The 12503-nt window shown below is 44.3% G+C and overlaps 1 protein-coding gene across 2 annotated transcripts in view; it reads right to left on the bottom strand.

Annotated features, from left to right (window-relative positions):
• The window catches only part of CTC1 (CST telomere replication complex component 1), a 30015-nt gene that overhangs the window by 15685 nt on the left and 1827 nt on the right, over positions 1-12503 (bottom strand). The window contains exons 2-12 of one of the 2 annotated variants that reach the window (XM_088658807.1): positions 12217-12463; positions 11658-11857; positions 10977-11121; positions 9754-10056; positions 9482-9610; positions 8424-8647; positions 5673-5847; positions 4726-4929; positions 3993-4116; positions 2566-2680; positions 138-591 (exon numbers count right to left, since the gene is read on the bottom strand). In XM_088658807.1, the coding sequence (XP_088514933.1) occupies positions 138-591; positions 2566-2680; positions 3993-4116; positions 4726-4929; positions 5673-5847; positions 8424-8647; positions 9482-9610; positions 9754-10056; positions 10977-11121; positions 11658-11857; positions 12217-12463 (2320 nt within the window). The remainder of the gene's footprint in view (positions 1-137; positions 592-2565; positions 2681-3992; positions 4117-4725; positions 4930-5672; positions 5848-8423; positions 8648-9481; positions 9611-9753; positions 10057-10976; positions 11122-11657; positions 11858-12216; positions 12464-12503) is intronic. The other variant, XM_088658808.1, reaches the window with a different exon arrangement.

Genomic DNA, 12503 nt, shown 5'->3' with positions numbered 1-12503 from the left:
ATTTTCCGAGTTTCACCTGTACATCAGTAGAGGAACAATGCAGGAGGCAGCATTCATCTCAAAAGTCAACCCAGCTACCTCCACTCCAACCTTGGAGAGGATTCTGAAAACATCCCTTGCCACCTCGCCTGTCTTACTTTTTGCTGGGCTTCACTCGTCTCTTGCAGAGCAAAAGTGTTAAGCTCTTGCCGGCTCCTGGTTTCTCCAAGATTCTTGCACAGTTCAGGGCTGCCTATCCATACCACTGTGGCTTGAAAGCAGAGTTGCGCTGCCTGGCCGCCTTTGCTCCCGTCTCCTGAAGTCGGCAGATAGTTGCGCCAGACGAGCCCCTCTTTCTGCGTCACGAGGAACAGGCGAGACACACAGCCCGCTTCTGCAGCGCTGCCCTGGGAAGGCTCTGCTGTGCTGGGGCCCAACTCTGCCCTTCCTGCGCTGGATATTCTGCCCTCTTGGGATCTTGGCTCAGCTGCGGAGGAGCCACTGCCTTCTGCTCGAGAAGATGTCCTTTCATTCACTCGGTGACCCTCGGAGGGTCTCTTTTCAGGAGTATGAAGGATCTCCACATCCTCAAAACAAAACTGTACGCAAGGCCTTGGAGGAAAGCAGAGAAGTGGGGTGAGTACAGTTCAATCCCATTATTTACAAAAGTAAATACAGTGGTATCTTGGTTCTCAAACTTAATCTGTTCCAGAAGTCCATTCCAAAACCAAAGCGTTCCAAAAGCAAGGTGCGCTTTCCCATGGAAAGTTACAGGTAGGTAGCCCTGTTGGTCTGTCGAAGCAAAATAGAAAAAAATTCCTTCAGTAGCACCTTAAAGACCAACTAAGTTTTTATTTTGGTATGAGCTTTCGTGTGTGCATGCACACGAAAGCTCATACCAAAATAAAAAGTTAGTTGGTCTTTAAGGTGCTACTGAAGGAATTTTTTTCTATTTCCCATGGAAAGTAATGCAAAATCGATTAATCTGTTCCAGATGTTTAAAAACTCCTAAAACATCCATGCTGGGGCCTGAGCTTAACTGGGGGGGGAATTGAGATAGGGCTGAAAAGTGGAAACATAGCTGGATAGTACTGTGCTACAGTTAGAAAATTGAAGGGCAGCAGGGAACAAAGAAGGGAGAGTGGTGGATAGGTGGTGAAAGAGTGGGATTAGGGTGAGGAGCAACAATGGGTTATTTTTTGATTGATTAAAATGGTCCGAAACTGGAACGTTTTATGGAGCTGGTTGATACATCTGGGAGATCCGGAGTCCAGGGGAAGCGGGGTAGAATTAGATAAATGTGGTTAAAGGTTATTATGATCAAAGAAATAATATCTGAATGTATGGAAAAAATTTGGGGTATAAATTGTGAGGCTAAAGGAAGAATTAGAGATGGATGGGAAAATAAATTTAGATTTGGATTAATTAATGAATTATAGGTTGAGGATAGTTGATGTTTTTTTTTTCCTTGTGTAGAGTAGAATTGGTTGTGAAATAATGGAAAAATTGTGTTAGAATGATTTAAGATGATAAAGGAAAATTGCTTAATTTAGATTTAATAAATGGACCCAGTGTGGGGGGAATCAAGGAAGTCCACAATGTCAAGTTAATGTAAGAATTGTTATATTTTTCTTTCTTTCTTTCTTTTTTAATTATATTTTATTTTTGCTTTTTTGTTTTTGTGTTGAAATGTTATTGGGGGGAGACGGGACGACAACAACCCCTAAAACAGCAATTTACCGGTAATATGAATTTTACTACCGGTACCTAACAAGACCATGGATCCATAAAATGAAAGCAATAAACAATGTACTGCAGTCACACAGTCAGTCAATCAGTAGCTGAACTGGGTTGCACACAGTCACAAAAACAAAGCAAAAAGAGCTGCAAAAACAAAAACACAAAATAAATAGCAAAAACAGACAGAACTCAGCGTAACACCCAAAACGGAAGTATAGCACTCAAATCGGAAGCGTAACACTCAAAACGGAGCACGTTTGGCTTCCGGAAAAAGATCGCAAACCGGAACACTTACTTCTGGGTTTGCAGTGTTTGGGTTCCAAATTGTTTGAGTACCAAGACGTTTGAGAACAAGGGTACCACTGTAAACACAGCTGTGGAAAAGGACAGCAGAGGGAAGCCTTTCGGTGTGCGTTTGCTAAAAACATCTCTCTGTTGGGCAGGACTTTTTTGTTGATTGCTGCTTCCAGTTTTCACAAGGTTTGCTGAGTTACAACAGCAAAGACTTTGGAGGGAAATGGAGAGGGGGTTCTCAACGGAACAGAGAAGTGGGTCTCCCACATAGGAGCATTTCACACTGCAATGTCGGTTTTGTAGCTTATTTGGGCTAAAATGAACCTCCAGCCTGAAAAGCTTGAAGATGACTGGCCTTGAATATTTCTTCCTGCTTTGCTGCTGCCACCGCCAGCCCCAAATCAAAACAGGCAGGGCAGCTTCCTAATTCCTCCTCCACCGCTTGAGGAGAACCTTCTATATTAGAACTTTTCACCTGTGTGCTTTGTACCACTCCGAGGCCCTGCCATGGTTCTCAATCTTTCGGGGACTCAGAGAAAGAGGGAGACTTGCCTTGTTTTCTTCTCCTTTATGTGCTCGTGTGACCCCAGCTGCTGCCAAGAAGGGAAATCACTTCGAAGGAATTGCTCCATTACAAACTGAAATATTTCTACTTGCAGGAGGCACCCTGCAATAAGCAAACAACAATAATAGAAATAGAGACCACGTCAACAGTTAAGCAAAGCTGGCTAAATAAAAAGTCTTAACTGTGAAGCAGATGTAGGTGCTTGCAGAAGCCTTGGTCCTCAAATCTAAAGCAAGTCATTCTACTCTCTGTGCTAAATCTCTTATTTCTCATCCCCCAAACTCATCCCCCAAACTCCAGGGGCAGAGACTGGGAAATATGGCTTAGCTGTGAGAATCCTCCTTTGAGCACAAAGTAGTATGGACACCAGTGGCTTTCCATCTGTAGCTGCTTGAGACAAAGTTAGCAATCTGTTTACGAAGGTAAAATAGGGGAGAGGGGGACTCCAGTTATGGGAAGGGGCAGGCGTGCTGGAGGGCAAGATAAAATGAGACCTTTCACCAAGCTACAGACCTCAGCAGCATCAGAAATTTAGCAAGGATTTCCCGCTGTCCCGCAAATTTGCAGAGGTCTCCTAGAGACTCCCTCATAATATCGACTTGCAGAGAGTCTGTAATCCAATATTTGCTGAGGGATGATACTCTCAAAACTACCAAGATTGTTTCAGGGTACTTAGCCGAGATCTTTACAGCTAAATCTAAAGATGCCTGATTTATTCAGTGGTGGTTATCTAGTCTTTTATATATTGTATGTGTTTGGATTAGCAATGTATCTGGATGACTTTGTATGATTTTATGATTTTACTGTTTTAACTTATGCCAACAAAGGCTATTTACAAGTTACGATATGTTTGTCCCTAATGTTGCACAGCCCTTCTCCGCTGCACCCCAGAGCTAGATCCCAAAGCAAGATTAAACCACAGATAATCAAGAGCCCTTTAAAAATTAAAGGCAACATTATTTCACCCCTCTCTGAAGTCCTAGGAATTGCAAGTATTTGTTTCCATGCTTCTTAATTAGTACAAAGTTGGTTTGTTTTTTTTAAAAAAAGGCATTTTCTTGACTTGGTTGGTGAAGATTGCATGGCTAAGAATAGGCTATTTGTTTTCCTTGTCAGGTGTCAGACCTTTTTATCATGATGTGTAACAATCTATTTTGGCAACTTTGTTCAAATGTAAAAGCTGTCTTAGTATTGTATTTTGGAAGTTCGTTTAGAATACTATACTATGCTCTTACTATGTGCTAATCTATCTTCGCAGGTTTTGTTTAAAGATCCAATACAATAGTTTCTTTTGAAGAAAGCTATACTCTCAAAATCAAAGCTGTGAAAAAAATTTCTAAGTCCTAAGAGCCAGCATCATATTGTTGGTTTTTAAGAGCATTCAAACCATATAATTGATATAGGATGGACACACCTACTAAAGACGTATCAGCAAATGGCCGGCCATCTCTGTGAAATATTATACAAGGGAGTGCTTTACTTCTGTCTTGTAACTTGAGGGAGCCACTGCTGGAATAGTCTAGCCACCCGAGCAACACCTACCCACCCAAAAAAAACAGAAAAGAAAAAGGTGAAGAACACTGACCAGACTTAATGATTAAATGATGCTATTCCCACACATTTTCCAGGGATCTCTTTGTAATGAAATAATAAGCATTTGTATAACACAACGGGATCTACCCAGAATGGCGGTGCTCCCAATTAAGGCTTACACCCCTTCCGTCTCTATTAATCTACGTCACTCCTACATCTTGTAATCTGAGCTTGTACCCTCTGCGCTTTCTGTTCTGAGACTTTCTGAGCTCTTCTTGACCTGGGGAAAGGCGCTGGAGGAATGCTGTCCAATGACTGTGAACCTGTTAACCCTCTCTTTTCCAGTGTTTCTTCTCCTAGCTGCTCCCCATCCAGTATTTCCCAGCTTCTGCCTTCTGAACTATACCCCTCTGCAAACCACTGTTCCAAATCTATATTGTCCTCCTGCTCCTGGGAAGATTCAGGATCAGGGGGAGGGGGGGCAGGGGATGGCTCCCACCATTCCTCCTCAGTGCAGCCCTCCTCAGCACAGTCCCTGGAAGAGGGTCATCTAGCTCAACCCCTAGCAAGTGCAGGAACATTGCTGTTTTTAGGAAGTTGAATTTAGCACTTACCATCCGAGGCTGAAAGCTCTCAGCAGATAAACTGGAGTAGGACCAGGCCAATCTGAGATTCAGCTCCTGGGCGTTTACATTGCAGAGCTCGGGGACTGAGTTCAGTTGCTGCAGTGGACTGAGGCTTTCCCAGCATTTCTTCTCAGCCATAGCAGACAGCAGAGAGAAAGGTGGAATCTGACATGGCGGCTCCAAACTCTGATACTAGGAAAGGATTGAGAGGCTCAAATTATCCTTATCTCCAGGAAGAGATAGAAGCACTCAGAGCTACAATCAGGAGCAAAAAAGGTAAAGGACCCCTGGGCGGTTAAGTTCAGTCAAAGGTGACTATGGGGTTGTGGTGCTCATCTCACTTTCAGGCCAAGGGAGCCGGTGTTTGTCCACAGACAGATTTCCAGGTCATGTGGCCAGCATGACTAAACTGCTTCTGGTGCAACGGGACACCGTAATGGAAACCAGAGCGCACAGAAATGCTGTTTACCTTCCCACCGCAGCGGTACCCATTTATCTACTTGCACTGGCGTGCTTTCAAACTGCTAGGTTGGCAGGAGCTGGGACAGAGCAACGGGAGCTCCCTCTGTCGTGGGGATTTGAACTGCCGACCTTCCAATCGGTTTAGACCACAGCGCCACCCTAGATGTACCCAAGGTTCTGATATGTTTGGTGAAAAACGGCAACTATTTAATACCTGAGAAACATGGGGAAAGTCCAGTTCGCTGAATTGTTGGCATCCTCTCAACATTACTAGCAAGTCCTTCATTCATGGAGCTAAAAGTAATGGAAAAGGACCCCTGGACAGTTAAGTCCAGAAGAATTTGACTATGGGGTGTGATGCTCACTCTGTCGCGGGGATTCAAACCACCAACCTTCCAATCGGCAAGCCCAAGAGGCTCAGTGGTTTAGACCACAGCGCCACCCGTTCCCCTGCACAGTAGGAGTAGAGTTACCTGCTCTAGGGGGCAGTGGTGCTTTTCTGCCAGAATCTCCTGATGGATGTTTCTCTCTTGTTTTCCGAGCGGCACCAGAACATTCAGAATAGGAACAATAAACTTCTCTGCTGCCCCCAGGGCTTGGTGGCTAAAGCAGTGCAACGACTGCTGGTTCGGAAGGGAACAACAAAACCTAGGAGGAATTATAGATACATTAGAACCTTCCAAGTTCATGCAACCCTGAAATAAAAACCCCAGGAAGGGGAAAATGCAAACGACAGGTGGAGATAGTAGGAAGGAAGCACAGAACAAGCCAAGACAACAGTAAGGGAAAAGGTTATGGGATGTGAATGTACGCATCCAAGAAAAGGTCAGTCTAAGATATTCCCACACAACGGGACATTTCATACTTTCTGTGATAGAAGTCCTTCTTTACCCTCCCACTTTGTTCTCGAGTTCTTCAGTACTATGTTCTTAACTGCCATCTTCTATGTGAAATTATCAGGGGTTGGGTCAGGGTTTTAATCTGTTATAAACCTTTAATATAATCAGTGATCAAAGTCAGTCAATTTTTTTTATTGTATATAGCCAAATGCCGACAGAGAACAAAAGGGAAACTTTCCTCTAAAACGTATACAATGTAACCTGTAGCAGTTTACAACGTAAAATAAATTGACAACATTAAAATTTAAGATTGGAGTGCCTTTGCTTAGCTGGAACATAGCTTCTTGGCTGCCAGAGCAAATTTGGCTCCCTGGTAATGTATAGATGTTTACTGTCACTTCCTGTGCAAATCAGCAGATAGTGTGTAATGTCCTTTAGCTGATTGCATCCATATATACATTTGTGATCCATATGGGGAATTCCCCAGTATCTCCCCTCTAAATATGCTGAGGGCATCTGTGGAATCTTAGCTCCACAAAGGTCCTGCGTTGTTGTGGGAAGGTCAGAGTCTCAAGGTAACGGGGCCTTGAGTGATTGGTCTTAATTTGGGGGTATGATAATAATAATAGATAATAATAATAATAATAATAATAATAATAATAATAATAATAATAATAATTTATACCCCACCAATCTAGCTGGGTTTCCCCAGCCACTCTGGGTGGCTTCCAACATAATATTAAAAATACAATAAAACATCAGACATAAAAAAATTCAGATGTCTTCTAAAAGTCAGATAGTCGTTAATTTCTTTGACATCTGATGGTAGGATGTTCCACAGGGTGGGTGCCACAACTGAGAAGGCCCTCTGCCTGGGTACCAAGTAGAGTAAAATGGTAAAGGGACCCCTGACCATTAGGTCCAGTCGTTACCGACTCTGGGGTTGCGGCGCTCATCTCGCTCTATTGGCCGAGGGAGCGGGGCGTACAGCTTCCAGGTCATGTGGACAGCATGTCTAAGTCGCTTCTGGCGAACCAGAGCAGCGCACGGAAACGCCGTTTACCTTCCCGCCAGAGCGGTACCTATTTATCTACTTGCACTTTGACGTGCTTTCAAACTGCTAGGTTGGCAGGAGCAGGGACCGAGCAACGGGAGCTCACCCCGTCACAGGGATTCGAACCGCCGACCTTCTGATCGGCGAGCCCTAGGCTCTGTGGTTTAACCCACAGCACCATCCATGTCCCTACCAAGTAGAGTAACAGGCAGCAATGTTGGATGCTCCTGATCACACAGCTATTTTTTTAAAAAAATAATGGGTGGTGTTCAGTTAAGCTTTACTCAGACCAGACCTATTAAAATTAACAAATGTAACTTAGTCACATTCATGAATTTCAATGGGTTTCCTATGAGGACAACTTGGCTGAATACCACTCATTATTCTTAACACAACTGCTTATAAAAATCATAAGAGGATGCCTGTTTTGATGTGGGCATGATTTTATTTATTTCATAAAATTTATATACCACCTGACCATAAAACCAAACAACCACAACATGGTTTACAACAACAACAAAAAGATAAGATAAAATTATCATTAAGAAAAAATAACTATAATTTTAAACTTCATTCATTTCATCAAATTGTTTTATTATCTAAAGTCACAAGAATGCTTCTTGATCCATAAATATTGCCCTTCCCATATGAAAGTTTAAAAGATTCGGTTATGTTAGATAATAAAATGATATAATGAATTAAATTAAATGATCCCTTATTTGCCCATATCTGGAGGCAGAAAGAGGCTTCCTTTGGTTTCATTTGGTATGTCCCTTCGCTGCCTCCAAATATGGGAAAATAAAGGACAATGTCCAAGGTTTAAATGTCTTGAGAATGTCCATCAATGTCTTCCATCATTACAGAGCTTCTAAATTCAAAGATCTTGGCTAAGGGAGACAATTCCACCCACAAATTACAACAGCGATTGGAAAATAGCTCCAAAGAATTGGTTTCCAACTGAAGTCAAAGCTGCACAGCTTCTTCATACTGTCACATGCCATGAGTTCAACAGTGCTCACTGTTATGTATTCAGTGGTCTATGTTTGCCTGAGCTTGAGTCTGGACTAAGGATTCTGAGCTCCTGTGTTCTGATTTGATACATGATGTCCAATCACAGAACATTTCAGGACTTGGCCTCTGCCATTGGCCCTTGAACTCTGAGTCGTGATTCGCAACTTGGAAGTTTAGACAGCCAATCACGTTGGGAGTGGGAGTGGCCCAGGCTTTCAGGAATGTATATAAGCAGTTGCTTTGCCCCTGTTTCCCAGTTATGTATTTCAATAAAGGTTCTTCTGTTATCATCCGTGGGAACCCACCTACACTTCACTCACCTCTGCTCAAAAGTCTCTAGCAAGCTGACCAGCCAGATATAGAGCGGCAGGCTCAAATTGAAACGCAAAAGCAGCTGAATATAAAGATTCCCAAAGGAGGCTACAGGCTGGTATAATGTGCTGCATGCCGAAAAGCTCTTCAGCACAACCATGCTACGCAGGCAAGCTCCAAGTACAGAAGGCGAGGCAGCTAAGGGCTTCTGCACAAGGTGGACGTCTTGGAGCTGTAAGACAAGCAGACAGATCAGCATAAAGGAAACAGCAAGTTCTTAAAACTACTGCAGTTTCCATAAAAAAGACCAAATGATTTCACCCGATAACCCACCAGTCAAACATTACTCCTTTGAGGTTTAAGAAGCACCACGGAAGCAGCTTGGGCAAAGAGAGACAAGATAATGCTCACTCCCAACAAGCATCTCTTAACTCAGGTCAGCTGCAGTTCTTGCCCTTGGCTGTGCTGCATTGAAGGAATGGGGCAATGGCTAGGCCAGATTCCATCATAAGAGCTGGGCGATGTATTTATAAATTGTCTGAAACCGGTATGGCTTTCAACCGGTTTCAAACAATTTGATATGGCTCAAATTGCCCGCAGACAGCAAAGGTGCAGGCAGGTAGGCGGAGCCTGAGAATGTTCCGGAAAGCACTTTACCGGGCTCCACCTGCCTGCCAGCACCTTTGAGGAAGCTCCCCGCCCCTTTGGTTCATGTGAGCTAGAGCAGCATAGGGGCTTGCTGAGCTGGGGGTGGGTGGGGGGAGCTTCCCACCCGCCAGCTGAGTTCAACAAAACCCTGATGCCCGCCCAGCTCATGTGAGCCAGAGTAGTATGGCGGCTTGCTCAGTAGGGTTGGGCGATGTATCTCAGCTTTTTTTTCCTTCTCGAAGGTTGGGAGGAAGCAACATTCCAGAGTCAGACGTCGTGATATATCAGCATATCGTAGTATTTAGCTGCTGATATATTTATGTTGAAAACCCAGGTATCACCCAACCCTACTCAGCATCGTCTGAAAGCACCAACTCTGCTTCTTCTTAAAGCGCCAACTCTAGGACCTTAGTCTCACCTCTACGCCTGCTCCTGGTCGGAGCCCACGGCCAGAATTCAACATCTGCTGATAAGCAAGACACAGAGTTAACTTGTTGTCCAGTTCATAGAGCCCAGCTTGGGCATTTAGCACCTGGGTGATAGTGCCCTGGAAAAGGAACAGAGAAAGGAAACATTACAAACAATGTGCCCTGCCGTGGAGAAATCCAAAGACACCTTCTTGAATCCCCAAGGTAGAGGAACCAAGTTCAGGGCGAGGCTCTCTCGGTGCTGGAGATTCTGTTTGCTTACTGCATAGGAGATCATCTGGGACTTCCGAGCTGGAACCACCGTCTTCGCTTCCTCCTCCAGCTCCAACGAGCTGCTCAGCTGCTCACAGGCCTTGGTGGAAACAGACACAGTTGGACTTCCCTCTGAAGTACTGTCCAAAGATTGCTCCATCACTCGTTCCATACAGTAAGGTAGCAGGTGTGAGGAGGAGCTGGTGATGAACACCCTCAATCCAGAAGCTTTAAGGCAAGATGTTTTAAGAGCAGTGAGGACGTACCGATGCCCAAGCTGTAGCACGTGATGCCAAGCCAACTGGGAAGACCTCTAGGACAGAAAAACCAGAAGATGAGTCAGAATTAAGGACACTCTCAAGAAATATATTCTTCCAACAAGGGCCTTATCCACCAGCCTCAAAACTAGCTGCAATGCATCTCAGCTGGTATTTATGGGTCACGGCAGTTACACATCACTTCTAAGATGACTGTGCCAGTGTTAGAAACAGAGATATGAAAGCTGGGAGCTAAATGGCTCCTTAAACCTAGGTTGTGGGCACAACAATGGAATGTCTAGGTGTGCTTTTTATAACAAAGCTGAAAATGAATGAGCTGCAGCTAAAATATTACGTACATTTTTCACATGGTCTAGCTTCCCCTGTCCACCCCCTTAATATTCTTAAGAAGGCCTCTTCTCCAGTCTTCAGAGAGTGGGGAGGCAGGAAAAGGTCCTCCTTTCCTTCTACTCTGCAGTTTTAATCTGAAATCTTAGGCGCAGTACTGCGCCAAGCTCAGAAACTGCTTGCACTAATGAATTTCATTGTTGCAAAATGTGCTTAGAACAATGGGAGTTTTGAACCCTGGACTGTGCTACCTAGTACAGTCGTACCTTGGAAGTCAAATGGAATCCGTTCCAGAAGTCCGTTTGACTTCCAAAACGTTTGGAAACCAAAGCGCGGCTTCTGCAGGAGCTTCCTGCAGCCAATTGGAAGCTGTAGAAGCCCCCGTTACTGGAACAGTCACTTCCGGGTTTGCGACATTCGGGAGCCAAAACGTTTGAGAACTAAGCTGTTCGAAAACCAGGGTACGACTGTAACTTTACATCGTGAATGTGACCTTCAACATAATGAATGTATCACAATATAAACTCTTAGAGGCAATATTTTGAAACGTGGTAAAGAAATATAGCTCTGACTCAGCTTGGCTGAGGTACAGTACAGATATAACAGTGAATTTTCCGGGACAGCTTACCTGCACTAATACTGGGATACATGTAGCTGAACTAAAGCACTTCAGGAAGATGAAAAAGAAGGTCTTTTGGTGGATGTAGAGAATAGTGCTCAGCCTACACAGTTCGCCTGCTACATTCAGCTTTGCTATCTCCTTATATTGAGGCCTAAAAAGAGAGAGATCATACCAAGGTGGATCTACCTATATAAACAGAAAATTGCAACAGCAGCAACAAATCTGGCTAAACCATCCTTCTCAGATATGTTCTCTAGGTTACGTCCTGCCAAAGGCAGGAAAATAATTCACGATACAAGCTTGAATGACTTGTCTTTACTTAAACCAAGTAATCCACCACTCCAACAGAAGCTTGCAGAACATTGTATTTCTGTGCAGTCATACCTCGGAAGTCGAACGGAATCTGTTCCGGAAGTCTGTTCGACTTCCAAAACATTCAGAAACCTTCTGATTGGCTGCAGGAAGCTCTGTCGGACATTCGGCTTTCAAAAATAGTTCACAAACCGGAACAATAACTTCCGGGTTTGCGGCATTCGGGAGCCAAAACATCAGAGTACCAAGGCGTTCAGGATCCAAAGTACGACTGTATTTATTTTCTCAGACAGCTTGCTCCTTTGGTGGAAGACAACAATCGGTCTAACAATCATGGCTACTGGAAGTATTTGGCAGGCAACACTGAACCTCTACCTGGCACTGAGCAGCTGGGCAGCTTGTCCTGGGTAGAAAACAGGGAGGATATCAAGAGATTTCTCTGGACCAGGCATCACTTGGATTGGGTCTTGCATGATCTCCAAATATCCAGCTGTGTTCTGGCCTGCTTTGGGGATGTATATCCAGCTGGGAAACAGCAACAGACACCCTAGCCACTCAAGCTTAAAATGCAGGAGCTGAACCGAAGAGAGAAAGAGACTCTATTAGGTGCACATTTTCTGTGAAATTGGTACTTTGAATAGGTAAAGGTAAAAGACCCCTTTACCTTTACCTATTCAAAAACCAAACAGCATGGAAATGCCGTTTACCTTCCCGCCGCAGCGGTACCCATTTATCTACTTGCACTGATGGGCTTTCGAATTGCTAGGTTGGCAGGAGCTTGGACAGAGCGACGGGTGAGCTCACCCTATCGTGTGGATTCGAACCGCCGACCTTCAGATCAGCAAGCCCAAGAGGCTCAGTGGCTTAGACCCCAGCGCCACCCGTGTCTCCATTTGTTAGAAACAGTGTTAGAAAGCAAAAGAGAAGGCCATACCGTGCAGAGCAGCTCGCCAGTGTTGTCTCGCACATACAAACTACCATCCACCAACTTCTCTTTCCCCCCAAGTCTTTCATCAGTCAAGTAGCCCATGAGTATTAAGTATGTCCGTTGCAACCTTCTCTGGTTAGGCAAGACGCCTTCACCTTGGCGAACCCATTCCCTGAATTCATCAGAGCTCCAAGTTAGATGACTGCAGCAAGGCACCCGCTGTTGAGACTGGAGGTCAGAGACAGAAATAAGGCTGGAAGGGAAATAATGATTGATTTAGGAAACAAAATTTT

This window comes from Zootoca vivipara, chromosome 15, assembly GCF_965207765.1.
Source record: "Zootoca vivipara chromosome 15, rZooViv2.hap1.1, whole genome shotgun sequence".
NCBI classification, from domain to species: domain Eukaryota; kingdom Metazoa; phylum Chordata; class Lepidosauria; order Squamata; family Lacertidae; genus Zootoca; species Zootoca vivipara.
This window is presented reverse-complemented; position numbering and strand designations above follow the sequence as displayed.